The sequence below is a fragment of the Copidosoma floridanum genome, unplaced genomic scaffold (assembly GCF_036245765.1).
Source record: "Copidosoma floridanum isolate Cflo_tuat_1 unplaced genomic scaffold, Cflo_Japanese_pri ptg000001l, whole genome shotgun sequence".
NCBI classification, from domain to species: Eukaryota; Metazoa; Arthropoda; class Insecta; order Hymenoptera; family Encyrtidae; genus Copidosoma; species Copidosoma floridanum.
Genome location: NW_028321878.1, coordinates 7,339,527 through 7,364,054, shown reverse-complemented (window position 1 = coordinate 7,364,054; position 24,528 = coordinate 7,339,527). Strand labels below are relative to the sequence as shown.

The window sequence follows — 24,528 nt, the reverse complement described above, 5'->3', positions numbered from 1 at the left end:
TTTTAGACTTTTTAGCAATATTGAAAACGTTAATTTGAATTTTTTCTAAAACAACGATTGATGTTAATAAAAAGTAATGAGGGATATTGGGAACGAATTTTTTTTCTCTTATCCACAGGTTCAATAAGCGTATGGGTTTACTGTCAGTAGTACGTATCAATATTTAGTCAGACTTGCGTTAATTGCTCAAATATTGCGCAGTACGGTAGACAATGCTAAAAAATTGATAGTTGGTATCAATATTTGGTCAGATATGAATATTACCCAATATATCACGGCATAACCTGAAAAAAAAAAAAAAAAAAAAAAAGATACGAAACTTTTTAATTTACGTATTATATTTCTATGTAGAAAAACCAATGAAGAATATTAATAATGTCAGACATGCATTGTACGACTTGAAAAAAATTAAAACTGACATATGTTCCGTTATAACGTATCTCAAAAATCAGTAGTACATATCAACATCAAATCAGCCATTCGTTGAATTAATGATAAAATTTTACGTTTCACCGAGAAAAAAAAAAGTTAACACACAACTATTGCACCATTTTACTATACCAGCAAGTCAGTAGTACATATCGATATCTGATCAGACGTGCAGTAGTATTAAAAATATTACGTAATTCCTTGGTATGAATAACGATTTTACAATACATTAGAAAAACGTCACTTTACGGCATCCACTAATCAGTAGTACTTGTCAGCGGCTGGTCAGCCACAACTCTTGGTCAACTATTACACGTTATAACCGTACCACAAAAACTTTTAATACATGTACCATATAATTATAGCCCAAAATCAGCATGACAGTAGTACATGTCAATATTTTGTCAGGCATCCCAATTAATTAAAATATTATTCTGACCAGAACTTTATAGTTACTTTTTTTGTTAATGATACCCCTTAAACATTTCTCGATCAAGTTCATGAATAAATAACAAAAGCAACCAGGACACAAGATAAAAAAATATTTGCCAATCTTCTCTTTTATATAAAATTTCAAGTAAAAGCCCCTGCGAGATTTCACAAAAAGTTTTTTCCTAACTTAAGGTCGAGCCGTAGCGATGATAGGGGCCAACTTGCGCTTCGGCATCGGGGCATCGGGCAATGTCACGTCAAACACGACCAAGGTATTCCAGTGCCATCCAGGCGGCGTCGCGGAGGCAACGGTGATTTTTAGCCTCGGCACCATGGGAATGGGCGCCAACATCATGCTCATGGCTCTTATACTCGGCAAAAAATCTCTGCGCAGGTTCGTATGCGTGCACATGTTAACCATCACCGTTTTTCGTGAAAAAAAATAAAATTAATTTTAAACTCAAGGTGGTCGCAAGGCTTGCTGTTTCACCAAGCGCTGGTGGATTGCGCGAGAGCGGCTATACTCTTGCCTTTGGGCTCAAGCATACTCAACTGTCAGCCGGTCAATAAGTGCTCGCTTGTCGAGACGGCCTTCCTCCTACTCGTCACTGTTTCGACCGTCAATATGCTGACCACTGTATTGAACGACAGCCCCGTGTTTGTCGAGGACAATGACGAGGACAGCGATATTGCTGCGCCTATTCTTATGGACTCGCCACAGGTGGATTCCGAAATCCAATAAATACAAAAAAAAATTTTTTTTCTTTGTTTAATCGAAAATTTTTGAAAAAGAAATACATACCTACGTATCTATATTAGTGTTTGACCCCAACCGGGATTTCATCACGATACAATAATACGCTGCGACGTACAACGAAGACTTGCGTTGAAGTAAATGGTTAAAGTGAGGATACATTACGTTGAATTTTTAGTGTGTCGCGATAAAGTCTCTTGGATTGTATTCAAGTAAGCGACGCATCGAAAATTTTTCTCGACTTTGTGACGTAAAAACTCTCAAGTATATTATTCAATATCCTTATTTCGGGATGGTATAGCCTGATTTCCGTTTCAAATGAAGGAAAAGAGACATAATTTACAAATATTTCCTTTCAAATTAGTAATTCCAAGTGTCCCGTATGTTTAAATCCATTTTTATCATTACAATGCAAACTCGCCAAGCAATTTGAGCTCGAGCCAAAAACTTCCGTTTCAAGCTTACTTCCCGGAATTATCAAAAAAGGGGTAAAAAGTACCCCAATGTACGCACATCGAACGCTTTTGCATGTCCCATTATCGTAAACTTCTCCAAGTCCAAAATTACAATTTGCTACACTAATAGCCCTGAAAATTTAAATGAAAGAAAAAAAAAAAAATTAATCCGCAGTGCGTGATTTTTGGCACGTTCATGATCTGGTTCGCGAGCATCACGATAAACCTGGGCCCGACCTTCCTGAGCGGTGCGCTGGCAGCCAACACCGAGTCCGGCTACAACGCGCCGAGCTGTCCCCTCGTCCATGGGCCCTTCCGCCACTACATACTCAATCTTCTCTGGATCTTCATCAACATCATCTGCGTCGCGCTCACGCTCTTTCACCTCAGGAAGCTACACAGGGACCTGACCAAGCCAAACGTCGAGGCGGTACGTATACCATTTTTTTTCTCTCTCCCTCACACTTTCCCGAGTTTCGAACGAGAAAGGCTTCGTCAAACTTTCGAGAAATTCAATTAAAACCCGAGCACCGCTCCTTGACGATTTCAACCTCGCTCGCGTAAATATCTTCCGCGAGAGTTTAAACGAACTTCCAAAGTCCCCGTAGTTGTGTTGTTATCCTTGGAAAATCTAACTTATACCATTGTCAAACCGCACGAAAACTAATTCAAGTACTGTCCGCGGTTTTGGTTCGATGAGTATTCATGATCAGCCGTCAGTTGCTGAGCGTTTGTTTAACTCGCAAGCGCGACTAGTACGGCAAACTTTAAGGGCCGGGTAAACAAATCGTTCGCTCTTGCGCGATGGGAGGGAAAATAATCAGTGAATGACGACGGGCAAATTACCACCGAACAAAATCTGCGACGCGGCACAAGCAAGACACGTTAAAAAAGCGTGTGATCCGCAGCAAGACAGTTAAATGTAAAACTTTGGGGTAACTTAGGTGCGAGTGACTGGCCTCGTGACTACACTGGTCAACGTGACGGGTGGCCACGGGGGTGGTGTAGGCAGTCATCCTGGAGGCACTAACCCTCACAGCGAGCACGGCTCGGCGGTCGATCTAAGAAGGAGCAGCGGTACACCCAAGGTGAGTGACTTTTTTTTGTGTCGATTGTACATCAGTACCCTTAACTAGATCGATTTTTTTTTTTTTTTTCGGAGAGCAAGGGGGGATTAAAAAAGGGCCAAAATGCAAGAGTCAGAGATTTCGAGAGTACAGAGTGCGTGTTTTAGTGTAAAGAGGGGGCGAACGATAATTAACAGTGGCCCAGTTCCCACGAGTGAAATAGTACAGTGAACTCCGAGCGGTAAAATGGTAATTTTTGTGCGGTAACGTAACAGGGGGGGAGGAGGAGGGGGAATGCGCAGAGTTTTTGAAAATAATCAATCGGTTTGTTTCATTTGCGCTGCTGATATCCAAGCGCGAGCAGAGTTTAATTTAGGTAATAAAATGTGCTGACGCCATCTGGTCTTTTGATCAATACCGTGAAAAAGCGATTGAATTTATCCGTGTTTTATTTTATGCACGAGCTGAAAGTGCGTTTGTGGCTCGAAAAATTATTGGAGTAATTTTTTTGCTGAAGTTGTGAAACGAAACAGTAATTTATGACATTTTTCGAGTGCGTATTTTTATAATGATTTTTTTACCCTCAGTATATAGAGTTGTGACTTCCAAAAAAGCACTGGAAGTTGAATACATATCGTAGACACAAGAAAATTGCTGCAAATCATTTGTTGTATAAAATTTTGAAGCATCAAAATTCGATCTTTTATAGTTAAGGATAAAATAAAGCAATAAACAAGGGGAACGTTCGTTGTATCCACGCAAGAAAAGTTCCCCTCCACCTTGAGAATAACAAAAAAATACTCGCAATTACAGAGGATAGGCGCGCTGGAGGAGCACCGCAAGATGAGGAACTACCTGCGGCGAATAGAGCGCGACGGTGTCCAGCGAGTGAAGATGTTTCTCGTCATCACCGCGGCTTACGTCATATTCTGGGGTCCTCTGTTCTTCGTGACGCTCGTGCAGCACCCGGCCATCGGTAATCCTACAGGATACGAGGTACGTACGATGAAAACCTGTGCCGTTGAGTGGTTTTTCTTCATTTTCAGCTCACGATCTCGGGATATTAAATTATTGACGCTCGTCGTGAGCTTGACGTGGATTTGTGTGTATCGTGTGTGCGTTCCTGTTGCTGTTGGTAGGGGTAGTGGTGGTCGAGATTAATGTTTTTTAGGCAGAACTTCGTGTCAACTCACGTTGTTAGAATTTATTTTTTATATATTTGGTATTACTGTTACTTCATTGGGGAAAGTTAAGTTTTGACATTGTTTGATTTAAAATTGGCTACACCGAAATCTCATTATATATTATTTATTTAGTTACGAATCATGACACTATGCAAACTTGAAACCCATTAAAAGTTTCATTATTCAACATCTCGTAATCGTCGATAACATTTTTAGGAGAAAAAAAACCTATCGTCAACTTTTACCCATAGACGTATAAGTTTAAACCGAGGGGCGAAAAGTTTTGAAAAGCGAAAAAATGATCAGAAATTTTATGACCAACTCCGATCGTCCAATCCAGTACCGTAGCAAAGACAATCGAATCTCGATGGCTCACTCAACACTCAAATAACACCTCACGGAATCAGATTTTGATCCTTCAATCACTAAAGTATGTCAAGTTGACCGGGTCATAGAGACAAAGGTTGCAACTCCCCTCTAAAACAAAAAAAAAAGGAAACACGTCTTGCACAAAGCGCAGAAAAAACTCCATCGCTTAAAGCTGATGAAAACCCTTCACCAAAGTCAAATACCTCAAACCCAATCAACGCAATCGCCAAACGGAGTCTCCCTCCAATCATATTCATCCCTTCGCGTTCAACAAACCCCGTGGTCGGATCCTCAAACTAGAAGCGTAAACACCTAAATCACCGCTGCACGTCGGAATCTATCCCTCATCCCACTTTGAATCCCTTAGAAACAGCAGATAAACAACAACACCGGCAGCAAATAAGAGATCTAGGACCCACGCAGATATCATATGATCGAACACGCGTCTATCCCAGTTTTCCGGGACACATAGGTAATACACGGAAAAAGTTGGGCGTCGAAAACACACCGTCGTCCACCACACGTGCAGATTTGCACGCGAGCCTCCCGCAGCGATCGACCGCAATAAATTCCACCGCGTGCGCCCCGCCGTGTAAATTTACGCCTCGGCCCGGCGGAGCCCATTTACCATACACTATAGTGCATATACGTGTGTTTTTGCGCTCGCCCGTGCAAAGCGTGGAAAGGAGAGTTTTCGATCGAATTTGTAAAATCTACGCAGCTTCCCTTGATTCGGATTAGCCGTTTACTTACCGATTTTTCACTCAGCCTCGCGACACAAACGCTCGTACGAAAAGAGCGAAGGGTGAAAAAAAAAAGAAAAAAACTTTTACGACCACAGCCGCGGAGAAAGAGAGAGAGATCATACCGTGTAGTCGTGTAAACCGTGAGCACAGCCAAATGGATTTGTTTTCGCATCGCTGAAACTTACCTTGTGCACCTATACAGCGTCGCTGTAACCGAAACTTTATAATTGGAGTTCAACGAAATTCGTACACAAGAAAGTTGGCTGCTGTCGTTTTGCCGGGCTAATTAAAATTCTAACCGTCCCGGGAGACAGAGGGAAAAAAATAGTAATCACCGGTACGGTCGGAAACTCATTAAGAAGCCCATTAAATCACACGAGTTTTTATGAGGTACACGATTTTACACAGTCCGTAAGTTTATTAGCGCGTCGAAATGAGCGATATATCATGTCCAGGGGAGCAAATTTCTGGGCAAGCGGCTGCACGACCGATAGAAAATCCGGCCGATGAATAATTAATGGCGATGGGGGGGGGGGGAGTGCGGCGCACGACGCGAATGACAAATAACCTGGTTATCCGGGCGCGCACGGTGTTTTCCTCAAAGTGACGCTCCTTCGAGGCGCGGCCACGACACGGGGAGTTGGTTCTGGTAAACGTGTGTTAAATTGACCATTAATGGGTACTTGTAAGCGAGATTACCTGGAGGCATGACTCGGTCATACAGGTGCGACGGTGGAGGTACTTGGGCGCTGAAGCATTTACGGAGTGTCACGGGTCGATGGGTATTAGATGAAGGAGCTAATGCATACAAATGCGATTGGTTCGCGTATCTTAGTGAAGTTATTCGATTGAGAAAAATCCGAGAAAATACAATACGTGAATGCTTGTGTACAGGTACGATGAAATGTTGTTTGTTTAAATAAGAGTTTGTACAAGTATGTACAGCTTACCGCCAGCAAACGGATTAGAAGTTGTGCAGACCGTTCGTATTTGGGTTAATTACTCGTCCAAACCCAATTAATTACCACGTAGTTATCACGATGCGTTATTTGATTATCTAGGAATCGTGTGTACCACGTTTGGTTAGAGAATAAAAATAAATTTATAAAAAAATGATAAACAATTTACTTTCGAGAAATACAACGTATTACCCTTTTAAAATCCATCGATTGTGCAGGAAAAAATTTGTCCCTTGATAACTCCGATAGCTCCATCAAATGAATTAAAACGAAAATGGGTATCAACACCTACGCGAGTGTATTCCACAAACGATACCTCGGTAGTAAACCGCGCACTCAAGCCGGGCAATTAAGTAGTTTCGCACGCGGTTAGGTCAGACGCAGCCGCAGACGGAACGCTTTACCGATACCAACTGTAAAATATATATATATATGTATACTAGCTACTCTCGGAGTGCTGGGCTTCCACAAACTATTAGCACCATTCAGAGATCGGTGGACAAAGTCGACCACAAGAGTTTTATTATTATTTTTTTTTTTCCCCCTTAAAAATCCGTCTTCCCCAGGTGACGCTGCACATCGCCTACGTGCACGCATTCGTGAACCCAACGCTCTTCCTGACCCTCCACCGAGGCCTGCGCCAAGGGATGACAGACGTCTGTTGCGGCTGCTGCGAGAGCTTCGCTCGCTGGATCCTGGGCGCGACGGCACCCCCGGCCAGTCCGATGCTGCACCGGCACCCACCCCCACACTACGAATCGGCGCTCAGGGCCGCCTCGACCCCAGAACTCCTTCCCCACATAGGCTCGGGCTGGACTCCGATGACCCCGAGCAGGATCCACCAGACGGCTCACGCAGGCAGTGCCTGCGACCTCAGCGACGTGGCCATGCTCAAGGCGCCCTTACCCCCACAGCCGAAGCACCATCACATGGTAAGGACGCTGGGGACTGGCACCACGGTGCAACCCACGTTTTGTCTTTTTTTTTTTGGCTTATTTTATGTATAGTCTCTGGCTGCGCGTAGGTATTGAGCTGTTTAGCCGAAGACCAAGGTTGTTTTCATCAGACTCGGATACGCGAAAGTGTTTTTTTTTTTTCCCCCTTTTTTTTTCATCCCCCAACACCGTGCGGATGATAGAAAGCAAAACAAATCCCATTAGCTGTAGATCGCAGTTGGCTTTGCACTCTTGCTACGATACATAGTTGATTAGTGAAAAAAGGCCGCATCTGATCGCATTGGTTAGTGAGAGAGACATGAGAGAGAAATTGTTTATTTTTGGTTTCGTTCGTTGGGATGTTTTTTTTTTTTTTTTTTTTTTTTCATGAAAATGACTATTTTTGGAATTTTATTACTTTCTAGCTTCTTTAACCTGAGGCAGTTCGCACTTGACGAAAGCCAGCGTCATTAAAATGCCTCCTTCTCCTCCCACTGCAAATGTACATAGGTATTGCCATTTATTTATTATTTTAATTTTATTATAATCAGAACACGTTTCTTTTCATCGATGGCCAATTGAATTTTTTTTCGACGAAAGCAACAAAATTGTTGGATTGATTCGCCGTGATTGGGGATATGGAATAAATGAGAGATAAATTCACGGAGGTGTAAGCTTTGACGAAGCTATTTTTGTGTATAATTATCGATGATTTTGGTGTCTCAAATGTGGAATACATTGCGAGTCGAGTGAATGGAAAAATAACGAGGAAAATGCATGAGAAACAAGAGAGCACGGATAATTAATTGTCTCGAGCTTTTAAAATGCAAATAATTAGGCCGAGGAGAAAATAGACTGGCCAATCGGGAATTTTTCATCAAGGCCGATTATACGAACAAACGAGTACTGAGTGGCCTCTTTTTCTTTCATTTTTGCACAAACCCGATATACTGTGAAAACAGCTTTCCGAGTATGATGGGAATATCCCGGAAACCAGATTTGGGTACGGTTACTTTGTGCAATTTTTTTACATTTGAATTTTTTTTCAAACAATTTTTCGTTTAAAAAACCAGTTTAGTGTTTTTTTTTTTTTTTTTTTTTTTTTTATCACTGTTAACAGTGTAATTTTTCCAACAAAAATATAATTTGAAAAAGAAAAAAAAACGATGTACAACAAAATACCTGAATATTTGTTGAAATACTTTGTAATTAAATTGATTCTCTAAAAATGTAGATTACCAAAACTATTCATTGTTGAGCATCCGGACACTGTTTTTTAAAATTTTTTTGTTTTGTTTTCAAGTACGTAAACTTCCATATGATGATTAAGTTCAAGTTTGCAGAATCTGTAAAATCCCCCTCAACTTCGAATAGCTACAGAAAGGCAGTCGAATTTCTATCCGAAAAAAAAAGAGTCGCTCTAACAGTTTTCTTTTAACCAGAGCGAGGTGCCGGACCCCTGGAGTCTACCCTCGTCCCGACCAAAGAGCACACTGAGCCTACACGCCGAGTTATCACTGAGCAGGCCGAGCTTGCTACTTCCGCCTCCGCCTGAACTGAGCGACCAGCACCTACAGGCGGCGATCAGCCCGACGAGCAGTGACCCGCAGAGCGAGTGACGTCAGAGGGCCAGCAGCGAGTCAGCCGCCCGCGATGACAATCGACGCCTCAGGCCGGCCCTCGTGCGCGAGGGATTACTCGATTTGGTCCAAGCTGGCGGCAAGGCTGCTGGGATGGCTGCTCCTTGAAGCGAAGGATTTCGCTTTTACATGAGAGTGATCTGGTCTTTTTTTTTTTTTTTTTTTTTTTTTTTTTTACTGCTACAAAGCTTTAAGAGGGAGATTTTTGTTTGTAGGGACGTGCTCAAGTGTCAACAAGGGACTATTGCGGTCGAGGTCTTGCGATGTGGTTGCCAGAGTTTTACTATTTTCTTGGAACGTTAGGATTAATTGGTGGTAGTCTATCGAAATTTCTTTTTTTTTCCTCATCGCTTCGATTGAAACTATAGCGAATGTAAATCACATATCAAGTAGTAAATTGAAGGACGTACGATACTAAATTAAAAATCACTAGCAAGACCCATCGCCTTTTCTGTGTGAATGAAAAACACAATTTTCCAATACAGTACGATTTAAGCAAATACTTATTTGCCGACTGAAATTTTTCGTGCGTTTTAACTGACGATGTTATTGATCGCAGAGTAAATTTGTGTTACTTTTATCCTCGATACATCCATCATTTTGTTTATCATTATTTGTAGTATGATTTTTCTACATTAAGAGCATTATAATTAATTATAAATTTGTGAAGAAAAAAAATTTAATTATAAAAAAAATTTGAGAAAAACTCATCCAAACTTTGTAATACGATTATAATATTATACCTACTATAAAATATTATCAACTTCAGACCTACGATTATCAACAAACCATTAAAAAATATACTAAGCAGTTTTATCTATTATAAAATAAAAATAAACACGTAAATAAAATTTAAATAAACAAACAAATGTAACTTTGTCTGGGAATACTCAAAGACCACGTTCTAATTGTATCTGTGATTGAATAATTCGTTACGTATGACGTTTATTCGCTTATTAATCAGGGTCTTCATCTCAACGAACACAAAGAATTTTTTTTCTTTCAATGAAACTTTTGATATGTTTACTCTTACGTTAAACCCAAAATTAATATTTACATTGTTTAAACAAAAAACTGTTTCAATAAATGCAATTTAGCTTTTTTATTTTTTCATACAGACACGCGAAACAAAGTAAAAAAGTGTTGAGTAAAATTAAATTAATCGTTTCAAATTATATTTTTTTTTTTCAATACTTGAGTGTGACAAAAGTGTACACATCAGTATTATGAGAGCAAAAAAGATGTAGAAAAATTTATTCTGCAGTTGGATCAATCCAACGTTAGTTTCGTGTACTGAATAGATTTTTCCTGAATGTTTGTATTGTAAAAACGAAGTAGATATTTTACAGTGGAATCAATGGTACTCGTATTAAAAAATAGTCAAGTATAAATATTATGTGGATTATTGATAAAGGATACGAATAAAGTAGCTCTTTGTAAATATTATCGAGCTTACAATTGAGAAGGAAATTTTGTTAAAAAATTGAATGTTTATGATGCGAAAAATCACTTCAATCCAAAGAAATCCTTTCTATTTCTTTTTTCGCTCAGGACAATGTAATTTTAATAGGAACGTTGAAACGTATAAACTATTAGAAAGATAAAAGTGTAATTACCATGTCAACAAAATTTATAATTTTAAATACAAATGATGTAAGGTTATAAAAAAAAAGTTAATAGCGGAGTCAGAAACGTAGATCGCAATCATCGAGTAAATACTTGTACACGATCAAGTAAGTAAATATAAACGTATTAAAATTTTTGTAGAATAAGGTGTGAATACTTTTATAGATGTAAAGAGATATAGAGCACTTTGTTATTGAGTTATAAATTGTTTATTGCTGTTTACGACTAGAATAAATTATTTATATGTAGGAAATAAATTTCAGATTGTAAATTTATTTTTAGAAAAGTATCATCGAATTAAAAATTTTTAATTTATAATATAAGGAATAAACGTGCGGAGACAACTTATGTATACCAATCGACGTTTACATGTATTTATATAAAAAATGTTCAGGTCTCATAAATAAAAAAAGTATTACGATCCAACTCGATAAAGCATCAATAGTTCCTTCAATTAAAAAAGGATAGTGTTACACTTGAAAAAAAAAAAATAATAAATAAATAAAAATTAATGCACTGAATTGTAAATAATTTTTAAAGTTTCGAGATTTTTTATCATTTTACAGCACAAGAGTCGTTAAACTGTGTACGATTATATAATTTTGTTGGAAAATTTGTTACGTGATTAAAATTTTATGTTAAAATAGTATTACTTACCTATTTTTTTTATATTGAAACATTTATGTATAAATAAATAAAGTTTATCGTGTCTTGAAAAATGTATTTAGTAAAATATTTATATAAAAGCCAAAGAAAGCAATCTCGCCGTGGCCAATTTAACTAAAGTGTCAAACTTAATAAAAGTCGTGAAAATCTAAACCAAAAAAACGCTTAAAAAAGAAGAATCAATTGTAAATTAAACGTAGGCAATTGAGAAATAGTGCATTAATAAATAAATCAGGCCGTGCCGTGCGACATTCATATATTTACCTACTTGTGTATGTGCGTTGTATTATATAGTGTGTAGGTGTAACAATACATGCTGGTGAAATCGTTTGTTTTTGTGCGCTTCATTTTTTACATTATACGAAAAACAAGCGAATTAGAGCTAACGCAGCTGCTAAGTGCTAAAAAGAGAGAAAGAGATGATTGCCACAGGAATAATTGTAAAACAGTCCGCCCATCGGAGTCTCATTGCATGTCAAGATAATTATTGTCAATTACCAATCAGCGAATTGTCGTATACGTGTGCCATTTTACTAAAAATTAACAATTGGTAATGATGGGGAAAGTGTCTAACTTGTAACGAATAGTAGTAAAAACGCTTTGGAGTTAAGCTTAATAATTTTTTTCTTTTACCACAAGAAGGACACTTTATAAGTTTCAAGAATTGATAATGTCCATTTATTTGTTACGATTAACCATTTTTTAAAATTAATTTAATAGTGTAACTGCCATGAACGTATACATGGGAATTTTAACTGTCTAAAAACTTTGCAACGTTACATTTTTTAAGGTTGCTAATTGATTCAATCACGACATTGTTTTCGTAAGAATTCAAAAACTAAGGATTTTAGTGTATTCATGTTATTTGGTTGGATAAAAAAATAACAACATTTTTTAACTCGCTAAAATATTTTTTTTTTCCATCTCGACGAAGCATGGCTATAAACTAGTACTAATAATGATAATGATGTAAACGAATTGTGCCTAAAAATATCGAGATCTAAACAAAAAAAAAAAAAAAAAAAAAAAAAGAAAAAAACGTTTAAAACTTAAGAAAGCAAAAAATAACTTGTACGACTTGGTATTATGTTTCTGTAGAGATTAGTGTACAAGCATAAGCTAAAATAATGTTGATTATCACAGAAAATAAAAGGTAGTGCGAGCGAAATGATGTGTATGATAAAGCGAAATAACTTAAACGATTATATACGTGTATAAAAATAAAGTGTACATAAAATATTAATTAGCACGTAGCATTTTTTTCTCGCTCTTCTACATTATTTGTATTAAAATTTAAAAGAAACTAGAGGGACACCACGACGGATAGACATTGCCAGCACTAACAGAATTTGGCTGCAATTTATGCGCAAACTGCTTTCCCGTTTTCGAGGCAGTCAAGTACCTCTGACTAAATTATTATCAAGGTATGAGTGCAGAAATCTCGAAAATTCTGTACGCAAAATTGCAAAGTGCCAAATTGTGTAAATAAAAGTGACGAAACAACAAAACAAAGTACAAGCGCCTACCTGTTCAAAGCCGCCCAAGATTTCTGTGGTGTCCATCGCCGAATGCACAGCAATCGATTTTAATTTCTGGCCCGTGATTTGAGAGAGAACGCGCACTACACTACTCTTTCCGCTTCCAGATCCACCCACCTGAAAACCCATGTCAATTTTTCAATACTTAATTATTGAAATACAAACGAGTTTAAATAAATGAACAATCATCTTACCAGAATCGACATCCAATTCATCTTGACGCACTGAGCGACACTTCGAAGAGCTGGCATTTGGTCGCGTAATAGTAGCAGATTCGGATCACTGTATGTCAAAGTGACGGTCCTTTCCAAAGCCACATCGCCAAAGTAAACGTTTGTATCAGTGACGTTTACCGTGGCTGAGGGCAACAGTGGATACTTCTCTTCAGAGAATACTTCTTTGTACATTTCTTTTACCTGAGAGAACCAGATGAAAATTGTCACTAAAATCTAATCCACTACAGTACAAACTGGTAAAAGGCAATAATTCATACCTTATCCTTATCATCCTTGGATCTCATTCTGTCAACGTAAATCAGTTCGACCGCATTTCCGGGGTTGTAAACTTTTTTGCCAGTCTGATCAGTTTCGGCAATCGCAATCATAGCCTCGCACCATCGGCTCACGTCACGGAGATTCATCTCCCACGGAGCCCCCGAGAAGCCCCAAGAAACTCCAGCCTCTTTGGCCAGCTTCGAGTTGAATTTTATCATAATGTTGATAAGTTCTTTATCTATGTCGGGGTACTGAGAGGCGGCTATGAATTCCAAATCGGCGTCCGTTAGCGCGTCTACGTAAACTTGGGTGAATCTGTTGAGAAATGATTTCGGCAATCCTCGTCGAGCCCCGCCTTGTCTTAGTGGATTTTGACAGGCGAAAAGCTTAGTTTCCGACTTTACAGTGAAGGTTTTCCCTGTGACATATAAGCAAATTGTTTTAGCAAATCAGTAATGATGAAAAAAAAATGGATAAATAAATAAATGACAGCATCTCACCCAACTCTGGAATATAGACCTCGCCTCGATGGTCAAAGCACGCGTTAAGACCCTCCAGCACGGACTGCGAGGCTAAATTCAATTCGTCGAGAAGTATCCAGTGTCCGGCTTTCAGAGCTCGCAAGAAAGGACCGTCCCTCCAGGCGAACTCGCCACCTTTGCCACCTTCGACCGGCAGATCGGCTCCAAACAAATCCGAAATGTCAGTTTGGTCGCTAAGATTTATTCTCAAGCAAGTGTAGCCAGCTGCTCTAGCCAAGGCCGAGACGAGACTCGTTTTTCCCACACCTGGACTACCCTCCAGCAAGATGGGTTTGCGCAGTTGCAAAGCCCGCAACAGTTTCAAACTGTTTTCTTTGGTTGTGGGAGCGTGGAACGTAAAGGGTACACTGTCGTCGACGGCTACCGAGCCTCTGTCGATGTAAAACGGCGCTATGCCGTACATCGCGTCCAAAGACTGGGGCAATTCTAGATCTAAATCCATGGTATCCTCGGTAGAAGTAGGATTGAGGATTTGCACTTGGGTTTGCAGAAACTCAAAGGCGTTCTCCTTAAAGAGTTTCAGTTTTTCGGCACTTTCCATGCTAGTCAGGCCAGATCCTAAGCTGTCGATGTACGTAAGAGAAGCCCCGTGGTAGTAGGCGTCGCAAAGATTCAGGTTAAATACCTTTTTTCTATCGGTGCACACGTTGATGAAGTTCACCCAGCTGAGTATGTCCCGAATGCTGACAGTGAATCTCTTGCCAACGTCCGACTGCGCGAGCCACTCGACGAAATTTAAAATGCACTCGGCCAAATCGGTCTTTTTGTTTTTTACCTGCTTGGCGAGATTGTGCTCGATGATGGCCCGTAGATCGGCTCGTTCGGTACACCCATCGCACCAGATCTCGGTAAAACGATTTCTCAGAGCGGGTGACAGTTCTTTCTTGCCGTAGTCACCGCCTGGATTCATCGTACCGATGAAAAAAAAGTCGTCGTGGGCGATGATCGTGTTGCCGGTGCCCTTGAAATCATCCACGTCGTCGATTCCCTTTTCCGCAAGCAGGAGGCTACGCTCAGGTTCCAGCAAGGAGTTTAGTCTCTCGAGTACACTGTCATCGGCTAACGAAATTTCGTCGGCCAAGAAAAAATCGCCCTCCATCATGGCCTTGATCAAGGGACCGTCCACCCACTCGAACAGCTTTTGAGTCTCATTGTCGTTGCTATCGCGACTTCTCACCGGTCGCAAGTTGCCCAAAAAGTCGGACGATTCGGTGTGCATGTGGCAATTGACAGCAAAGAGTTTCTTGTTGTTCATGTGCGAGATCAACTGGCAGATGGTCGTTTTCCCACCACCAGTCTCGCCGACTAGCAGAACTGGCTCCTTGAACTGGTAAGACTTTCTGACGAGCACGGCCATTCGGCGCATGTGATAGGTCCAAACAACGTGGCCAAAGGCCGAAGAATCTTGACGAGATATCGCTTCCAGGATTGGTTTGGTCACTGGCGAGGTGTTGTCGTTGAGCGTGAACAAGTTGTCCGGATTCACGTCACGCTTCAAGTGTGTCTTTATTACTTGTCTGAAAGAGAAAAAAATGCTCGATAATCACGTAAACATGACATGACAAAGTGTAAAATGATAAATCTACCCACCTAATTTCCTCAGCCTCCTCGGGCCTCCGCACTTTGGCAGCCAAGACGAGGTAGCCCTCGTCCGCCAAGTGCTGTTGCCAGTCGTACAGCCTGTTTCTCGGATCCGGCGCAAGCCGGTACCTCTCGCCCCATCGAAACAGATCGCGCAGCGTGATGAAACCCTGCTTACCGGCAAACGCGGCCGTGTTCTTTCTCCGTACCTGCAGGTCCTGCATGACGGCGATGATGAGTTTGCAGTACGAGGGTGACAGGCTGCAGCGCTCGTGGAGGATGACCTCGAGCTCCGAGGATGGGATCTCGTCAAAGTGCAGCTCGACGAACCGATTGCGGAACGCGCGCGACAGCACCTTGCGGCCGCCGTACGAGCCCGGAGGGTTCTGCGTCGCGAAGAGCATAAAGTTCTCGTGAGCTCTGACGGTCTCTTGAGTTTCCGGGATGAAGAGCTCCCTGTTGTCGTCGAGCACCCGGTTGAGCGCTTCGAGGACGTCACTGGGTGCGAGATTTAGCTCGTCGAGGATGATCCAGTAGCCTTTTCGCATCGCCTCGACCAGGATGCCCTCACGGAAGACAAGCTTGCCGGAGTCATCGGCGACGTAGCTACCGACGTACTCCTGCAGATCGGTATGCTCGTGGTTATTGATGCGCACGCAAACGTGGCCCGAGGCTCGGGCTAGGTACGTTATGAGGCTCGTTTTGCCGACTGACGTGTCGCCCTGCAGGAGGATCGGCATTTTACCGATCGACACGACGCGCGCTACGTCTCTGAGGTTGCGTCTCACAGACTCGGTTAGTATGTAGTTCTTGGGAATTTCGGGTTCTAGGCTACCTTGGATCACCCAGTAGCCCTCAAAGGCAATGTAGTCATCGTTTGGTCCACATCTGCGATAAAATTAATACAGTTTTTAAGAGAACAATAAACTTATTACGTAAATAAAAAGAATTGGACGCATCTTACTTTGGTTTCATGATCGGCGCCTTTAACAGAGCTTGAGCATTTTTCTTTTCCAATATGGCTTCGACGATCATTCTCTCGACGATGGGGTACGATTTGTGGTCCAGCTGTGTCAGGAAACTCAAACAGAATGCCTCGTACAACGACCGAAGCACGTTACCGCAAGGATTGGCAGCGGCGACACTCAAGGCTCGACACAGCGTTCTCAAACTGTAGTGCGGCTTGTGCGCGGTACCGTCGAACAGAGTCCACGTGGCTTCTTGGCGCACGTTCAGGTAGAACTTGACGATGGCCTCCTGTTTGGCGGCAGGTAGGTTCAACTCTTCGAGGTACGATCCGACGAGGAGTTGCAAGTCCACGTGCTCGGTCAGCTCGTCCACGTAGAACTCGGTGAATCGGTTTCGCAAGCCGACGGGCAGGTCTTTCTTGCCAACGTCGGTCGCCGGGTTCATGCAGGCGAATATGGTGAAATCGGGATGACGTGCTATGGCTTCTTGATCGCCGCGTTCCAGCAGAGACAGGGAGCCCGACGAGCCCTCGAGTAGACCGGAGAGACACTCCAGAGTCTCGGCGTTGGCGAGATTGATCTCGTCGAGCAGGACCCAGTGACCTTCTTTCAAAGCCTTAATCAAGCTCCCTTCGATAAAGGCGAAGGCCAACGAGAGCTGGCTCTTCACTTGAGCCGCCAGTTTTCTCAGCTTGGCAGCCAGCTGGTCCCACTTTCTTAGAGTCTCGCGGCTCTTGTCTTCCGGCTCGCTGATGCTTGAAACCTTTGACCTGAGTCGCTTCAAAGCAGCACCCGTACTGGTATTCATCAGCGCGACGAGGGTCTTCCATTTGCTTTTGGCGAAGCAAGTGCCAATGTGTTCCAGGAATTTTTTGTTGGGCTCGACCGCGAAGAATGAGCGAAACAGGATCTCGAATTCCTCGCGAATGGGAGAAATGAGGATCTTCAAGTCGACAGGCTTGTAGCCACCGAGCAGGTCAGCGCTCTCGCTTTGCTGGTTCATGTTGATGACGATCAGCTTGTGACCTGTGCTGCGGGCCAGGTACTGAACGCAGCTGGTTTTACCAGTGCCGGTCTCGCCGACGAGCAGTACTGGCTCGTTTTGAGCTACACAGCAGCTGATGCGCTCGAGCAGGCAGGCAGATGGTCGAGTGAACGAGAATTTGACGGTGCATCGCTCGAGAGATAATTGCTTGGCTAGCTTGCGTTCCAGTTGACAACGACTGCTAGTGAAATATTTTGCCGAGAGGCTGATCGAGGGCTTGTACGTTCGGCAAAAATAATCGGCTTGCATTTTAACGATGCCGAGTTTGTTACAGATCTCCGTTGCTAAGACTAATCTGTGATCTGAAAGAGTATGAAAACTTGAATTGTTTGCGTGAAGATGTGAAAAATTAATTCAATTGCATTTTGTTGACGAATATATTTTTACCTTGAAATGGCACAGAGCAACAGAATATGTCGATGGCGTCTTGAAGTAATTTGAGAGCAGAATCTTTGGAGGAAACGTTGAAGCCGTTAACAGCTCTGTGACACCATTTTATTAGATCTCTGGTGGAAATTAATCTTCCTGTTTTTAAAACAGCAAGTTCGTCGTCTTCATCATTTTCGGTATTATGATTGCCTACAGAAAACAACAAGAAAACGTCCACGATCTTAGAAGCAACAGTATTCAATACTGGGAATAGAGTTTGGACAATTGTAATCAATTCTTTTTTCGACAGCGACTCCATGTTAATGCACAGCCAGTGTTTTTCCAACAGACTACTGGCTCCGGATGACTGACGTTGGAAGCCGGACATCGTGGGGATCAATCTCTGCGTGACAAACAGCTGAAATCCACTGTTAACGTGGACAGTGTCTTTGTATCCAGGAACAGACAGAGTTCCAGTTTCCATGAGATTACTCAAAATGCTAGCAACGTCTAGTGCAGCACTGTCTATATCCTCCAAAAGGAGCCACTTTCCACTTGCTACTGCCTGTGTGAGCACACCAGCCTGCCACACAAATTCTCCAGGGATATCGGTGCATCTGTAAGTTCCCAGCAACATTTTTGAGTCAGTTTGATCTCCAAGCTGTACTTTAATGAAGTTGGATGGCCAGTGATCAGTTATTTTGGCCAGGTATTCAACGATGGCTGTTTTACCGCAGCCAACTGCACCTTGTAGGCAAATGCATTTTCTTGAAGCTACTCCAAGAGCCAAACTGCGCAAGTTTTCTTCCATTGATGGCACAGGAATTAAATCACTATTTGTATATCGGGTTTCTTTGTTTAAAACTGGTAATAAGACTCCAGCAACAGAAACGACAGATGAAATATTTTCAGCCATGTCATTTAACTCTTTTGTACACGATGTTTTTTGTAAGCAGACGTTTGTGTCATTTTTTCTTGTGTCTAATTCAAATTTATCTGTATTGCTCAGCAAAGTTTTTGCACACTTTAACTGCAAAATTTCTGACATTTCTAGCACCAAGCCAATGCACTTTAAAGCAAGCCTATAAACAAATTACACAATTTTAAAATAATCATTTCACAAGAATCATTGAAAAAATTGCCCAAATAGTATTTTACATGTATTACCATTTCACATCATCTTCTTTATGTGACAAATATTTGTAAAACTTTGACCACTTCCACTTGTATTTAAAATGATTGGTGGAAGCTTGCAAAATATTGAAAGTTGCCATAACAATTTCATAATCAGACACACGGTTATAGACCCCATCGAGTTTTGGCCTTTTAAGCTTGGGTGGCTCAAAAGTATCACTCTCTGGATTTTCAAATGGAGAAGGATTCCTTTCGAAATATTGTAGTGCAAAACTGAAAAAACCAAGTTACACATTTTCATAATTTTCAATCCAAAAATCTGGACAATTGCATGATTTTTCGTAACACAACGTAGAAGTTGGAGCACCTACCCAAGTACGTCAGGATGTATTAATATCAATTGGCCAATGACACAGCAATTGATTTTGTGCACTTTGTCATCGGATGCACTGAAAGTGGTTTTTTTGTCCTTGTTAATCGACATTGTCAATAAAATAAGCAAAAGCTGAGGAAAACACTCGGCTACATCTTTGGCATTCACTGGATTCATTAACGTACTGCAGAGCAGCTGCAAAAATTCTGTCTTGTTTTCCTCTGACAACTCCTGGGAGATAAACAATACATAAATAATTACAATAAAAAATTGTAAGTCCTTGAAAGACGTTAATCAACATCATACCTCGAGTCCACGAAAGGACGCGAACCTCTTTTTAAAGACATCACGACGATCGCAAAATTTCTCCAGACCTTGGAGAATCATTTTGCACTAGTGCCGGAAATTGCGACCGCGGCCGGATCCGCCTTAATAGTTTCAATTGACAATACTCGTTGTACTTTCAATAATCACTAGATACTTTTTTAGTATAATCAATGTACACAACAAATATCAAGGTTATGTCGGCTTCACTACAGGGGAAAGCACGTGTGGGAATGAGCAAAAACGCCGGTTGCGTTTGGTTTTGGTTTTGTAAGGTTTGTCGTTTTGTTATGAAAGCGATCGATACATGTATGGGCTGTATTCCGCAAATGCTGCCAGTACGTAGGTCGATTTGTTTACACTTTAAGAGGTCGATTTTCGGGTAAAAGATAGATTGTATTCGTGCCGCAAACAATACGAAGAATGTCAACTTTTTATTTTCTATCTACACAACTAGTTGCGGCTGGTTTTAGCGTTTCAGATTTCTAAACTAAAAAGTGGCCCTAAAATTCTGAAGGAAAGCTTTAGATATTTTAGGCCCTAGAGCCATGTTGTCAATTATAAACCAGCCGCAACTTGATTGACAAATACAAAATGAAAATTCAACATTTTCTGTGCTGTTTGCGGCAAGTTTACAATTTATCTATTACTCGAAAGTATAAATATGTAGGAGGTCAATATTCGTATGAAACATATACTGCAAACTTGCCGCAAGTAGCACAAACATCGTTAATTATTTATTTTGTATCTATTTCAAGAGTTGCGGCTGGTTTATAAGTGACTAAATGGCTCTAGGGCTAAGCTGCCTAAAGCTCTCCTTCAGAATTTCAGAAGCAATTTTTGGCCAAAAAAATCACGACCGCTAGATGGCGCTGATCCTAATGTTATTGTGGGGACCCTCTCACAGGTGTCTAAGGCAGGGAGCACGTCATCAGCCTTACTGATGAGTCCTGGCGTGCTCCCGGGACGAAACATCAAATAATATTTTCTCCTCTCATGGCATAACTTGATAGCCATATTGGTGACCCCGTAAACTTGAACATGCGCAACCTTCTTCTAATTATTCTAATAGCATCTCCGTAATCTCTACGCCTCGGGACAGCAACTAGCTTCCCTCTCTTTCTCCGACTTGACCTCTGTCTCGGTCGCGGCTAGAGCTTCTGTTCGCCTCTCTCTAGGACTCTACAAGAGCGTGGAGGATTCGGAGATCTACTTTATCAACTATCGACTTCTTTCTCCCCTATCTTGCCTTCTGCTAATACACCACGTCATGCACGTCATATGCGTCACTGCGCACTTCTTACATATCGTCTACACTCCTTCATCCGGCGTTGTAACTGGAGGGGGAGTATGTGGGGACCCTCTCACAGGTGTCTAAGGCAGGGAGCACGTCATCAGCCTTACTGATGAGTCCTGGCGTGCTCCCGGGACGAAACATCAAATAATATTTTCTCCTCTCATGGCATAACTTGATAGCCATAGTTATAACTACTTATAGTAGAGCCATTTAATCAATTATAAACCAGCCGCAACTAATTTCGTAGATACAAAATAAATAGTTAAAGATAATTATGATACTTGCGGCAAGTTTGCAGTGTATGTTTTATACGAATATCAACCTCATATATATTTATACTTTTGGGTAATAGATAAATTGTAAACTTGCCGCCAATAGTGCTAACAATGTTCACTTTTTATTTTGTATTTATCGAATTAGTTGCGGCTGGTTTATAAATAATTAAATGGCTCTAGTATAAGCATAGTTATAATCATTTGGAACAGCGCCATCTAGCGGTAGTGATTTTTTTGGCCAAAAATTGCTTCTGAAATTCTAAAAGAGAGCTTTAGGCAGCTTAGCCCTAGAGCCATTTAATTACTTATAAACCAGCCGCAACTATTGAAATAGATACAAAATAAATAATTAACGTTGTTTGCACTGTTTGCGTCAAGTTTACAATTCATCTATTACCCAAAAGTATAAATATATATGAGGTTGATATTCGTATAAAACATACACTGCAAACGTGCCGCAAGTAGCACAATTATCTTTAACTATTTATTTTGTATTTACGAAATTAGTTGCGGCTGGTTTATAATTGATCAAATGGCTCTACTATAAGTAGTTATAACATTAGGATCAGCGCCATCTAGCGGTCGTGATTTTTTTGGCCAAAAATTGCTTCTGAAATTCTGAAGGAGAGCTTTAGGCAGCTCAGCCCTAGAGCCATTTAGTCACTTATAAACCAGCCGCAACTCTTGAAATAGATACAAAATAAATAATCAACGATGTTTGTGCTACTTGCGGCAAGTTTGCAGTGTATGTTTCATACGAATATTGACCTCCTACATATTTATACTTTTGGGTAATAGATGAATTGTAAACTTGCCGCCAACAGTGCGAACAATGTTCACTTTTTATTTTGTATTTATCAAATTAGTTGCGGCTGGTTTATAAATGATTAAATGGCTCTAGTAAAAGCATAGCAATAATCATTTGGATCAGCGCCATCTAGCGGTAGTGATTTTTTTGGCCAAAAATTGCTTCTGAAATTCTGATGGAGAGCTTTAGGCAGCTTAGCCCTAGAGCCGTTTAATCACTTATAAACCAGCCGCAACTATTGAAATAGATACAAAATGAATAATTAACGATGTTTGTGCTACTTGCGGCAAGTTTACAATTTATCTATTACCCGAAAGTGTAAATATAAGGGAGGTCGATATTGGTGTTAAACATACACTGCAAACTTGCCGCAAGTAGCACAAACATCGTTAATTATTTATTTTGTATCTATTTCAATAGTTGCGGCTGGTTTATAAGTGATTAAATGGCTCTAGGGCTAAGCTGCCTAAAGCTCTCCATCAGAATTTCAGAAGCAATTTTTGGCCAAAAAAATCACTACCGCTAGATGGCGCTGTTCCAAATGATTATAACTATGCTCATACTAGAGCCATTTAATCATTTATAAACCAGCCGCAACTAATTCGATAAATACAAAATAAAAAGTGAACATTGTTAGCACTATTGGCGGCAAGTTTACAATTTATCTATTACCCAAAAGTATAAATATATATGAGGTTGATATTCGTATAAAACATACACTGCAAACTTGCCGCAAGTATCACAATTATCTTTAACTATTTATTTTGTATCTACGAAATTAGTTGCGGCTGGTTTATAATTGATTAAATGGCTCTACTATAAGTAGTTATAACATTAGGATCAGCGCCATCTAGCGGTCGTGATTTTTTTGGCCAAAAATTGCTTCTGAAATTCTGAAGGAGAGCTTAAGGCAGCTTAGCCCTAGAGCCATTTAGTCACTTATAAACCAGCCGCAACTCTTGAAATAGATACAAAATAAATAATTAACGATGTTTGTGCTACTTGCGGCAAGTTTGCAGTGTATGTTTCATACGAATATTGACCTCCTACATATTTATACTTTCGAGTAATAGATAAATTGTAAACTTGCCGCAAACAGCACAGAAAATGTTGAATTTTCATTTTGTATCTGTCAATTAAGTTGCGGCTGGTTTATAATTGACAACATGGCTCTAGGGCCTAAAATATCTAAAGCTTTCCTTCAGAATTTTAGGGCCACTTTTTAGTTTAGAAATCTGAAACGCTAAAACCAGCCGCAACTAGTTGTGTAGATAGAAAATAAAAAGTTGACATTGGCTGTGCTGTTTACGGCAAGTTTACAAATAATCTTTTGCCTGAAAATCGACCTCCTATAAGAATATTAATACTTTTGTATGAATAATAATTTATCAATTGCATTGTAAAATTACGTGTGAAATGAAGAGTCAAAAGTAAAGTTTGAAATTATGTCATTGTTTACTGTCATTGAACATTTCGCATGTGTGCAATAAATTGATACAGGATTATACAGATACCTATTATTTTGCTGGGTGAGAAAGACGGATATTTGGTTTTGTTAGCATATTCCAGCGGTAATAATGCATATTTGGAATCTATGTTATATATTTATACAGCTTAAAATGTTTAAATATTAATCATGTGTGCCTATATTTACCAACTTATTTGTATAAATTGAACTTTATACAAAAACTCATGATACAATCATTGATTGTCTCAATCATTATTCTAAACGTTAGTGAGAAAAAGGCGGTTAAGGACGTATACTTAGCCTGCGGACTATGGGTGTATTCCGCAAATGCTGCCAGCAGTTAAGTTACGTAGGTCGTGGTAACGCCGCATGGTCGGGTAGCGCTAGCGTCAACCTGTACTAACTGTCGGTGGGTTCCGCATGTCAACAAACTCCGAAATATCAGATGGCATGGGAGCGAAAACAGTAAAAAATATCAAAGTTTGTTCAAAGTTTGTACAAACTTTGTTGACATGCGGAACCCACCGACAGTTAGTACAGGTTGACGCTAGCGCTGCCCGACCATGCGGCGTTACCACGACCTACGTAACTTAACTGCTGGCAGCATTTGCGGAATACACCCTATAACTAACTAAATGGTTCTACTGTAAGTATAGTAATTATTTGGATCAGCGCCATCTAGCGTTTCGGATTTCTGAACTAAAAAGTGGCCCTAAACTTTTAAACCAGAGCTTTAGCGCGTAGAGCCATTTAGTCAGTTATAAACCAGCCGCAACTCATGACGAAGCTATAAAATGAAAAAATAACAATACATGTGTTTTAGGCGGCAAGTTAACAATTTATTTTCTACCAAAAATCGATCTCCTATGTGTTTGTACTTTTGAAGATAAATTTTCAAGCATAAAATAGATTGTTAACTTGCCGCCAAAAACACAAGTATCGTTATTTTTTTATTTTATAGCTTGGTCAGGAGTTGCGGCTGGTTTATAATTGAATAAATGGCTCTCATCCTGAATGCTCTGATTGAGAATTTTAGGAGCCACTTTTGGC

General features: G+C 40.5%; 2 protein-coding genes across 2 annotated transcripts in view; one reads left to right on the top strand and one right to left on the bottom strand.

The window, feature by feature from the left end:
* The window catches only part of LOC106643682 (midasin), a 114,692-nt gene extending 94,754 nt beyond the window's left edge, over positions 1 to 19,938 (bottom strand). The window contains exons 1-10 of the mRNA XM_089594655.1: positions 19,613 to 19,938; positions 19,305 to 19,537; positions 18,967 to 19,206; positions 17,818 to 18,881; positions 16,382 to 17,732; positions 15,427 to 16,305; positions 13,795 to 15,353; positions 13,294 to 13,712; positions 12,995 to 13,216; positions 12,789 to 12,917 (exon numbers count right to left, since the gene is read on the bottom strand). Coding sequence (XP_089450781.1) covers positions 12,789 to 12,917; positions 12,995 to 13,216; positions 13,294 to 13,712; positions 13,795 to 15,353; positions 15,427 to 16,305; positions 16,382 to 17,732; positions 17,818 to 18,881; positions 18,967 to 19,206; positions 19,305 to 19,537; positions 19,613 to 19,693 — 6,177 coding nt within the window. The 5' untranslated portion in view covers positions 19,694 to 19,938. The remainder of the gene's footprint in view (positions 1 to 12,788; positions 12,918 to 12,994; positions 13,217 to 13,293; positions 13,713 to 13,794; positions 15,354 to 15,426; positions 16,306 to 16,381; positions 17,733 to 17,817; positions 18,882 to 18,966; positions 19,207 to 19,304; positions 19,538 to 19,612) is intronic.
* Positions 1,068 to 9,122, top strand: LOC111644107 (uncharacterized). The gene is made up of 7 exons (XM_023392807.2): positions 1,068 to 1,255; positions 1,327 to 1,582; positions 2,246 to 2,500; positions 3,015 to 3,158; positions 3,951 to 4,133; positions 6,962 to 7,327; positions 8,773 to 9,122. The coding sequence occupies exons 1-7, from the start codon at positions 1,068 to 1,070 to the stop codon at positions 8,947 to 8,949; spliced, it is 1,569 nt and encodes a 522-aa protein (XP_023248575.1). The 3' UTR covers positions 8,950 to 9,122.
* Positions 19,939 to 24,528: the final 4,590 nt, after the last annotated feature.

What these genes read in the sequence shown, in the direction of transcription:
- LOC111644107 (XM_023392807.2), top strand. Translation starts at nt 1,068, where the DNA reads ATGATAGGGGCCAACTTGCGCTTCGGCATCGGGGCATCGGGCAATGTC. An exon ending in TTCTTATGGACTCGCCACAG is followed by an intron (nt 1,583 to 2,245) that starts GTGGATTCCGAA and finishes ATTAATCCGCAG; the next exon opens with TGCGTGATTTTTGGCACGTT. An exon ending in AGCCGAAGCACCATCACATG is followed by an intron (nt 7,328 to 8,772) that starts GTAAGGACGCTG and finishes TCTTTTAACCAG; the next exon opens with AGCGAGGTGCCGGACCCCTG.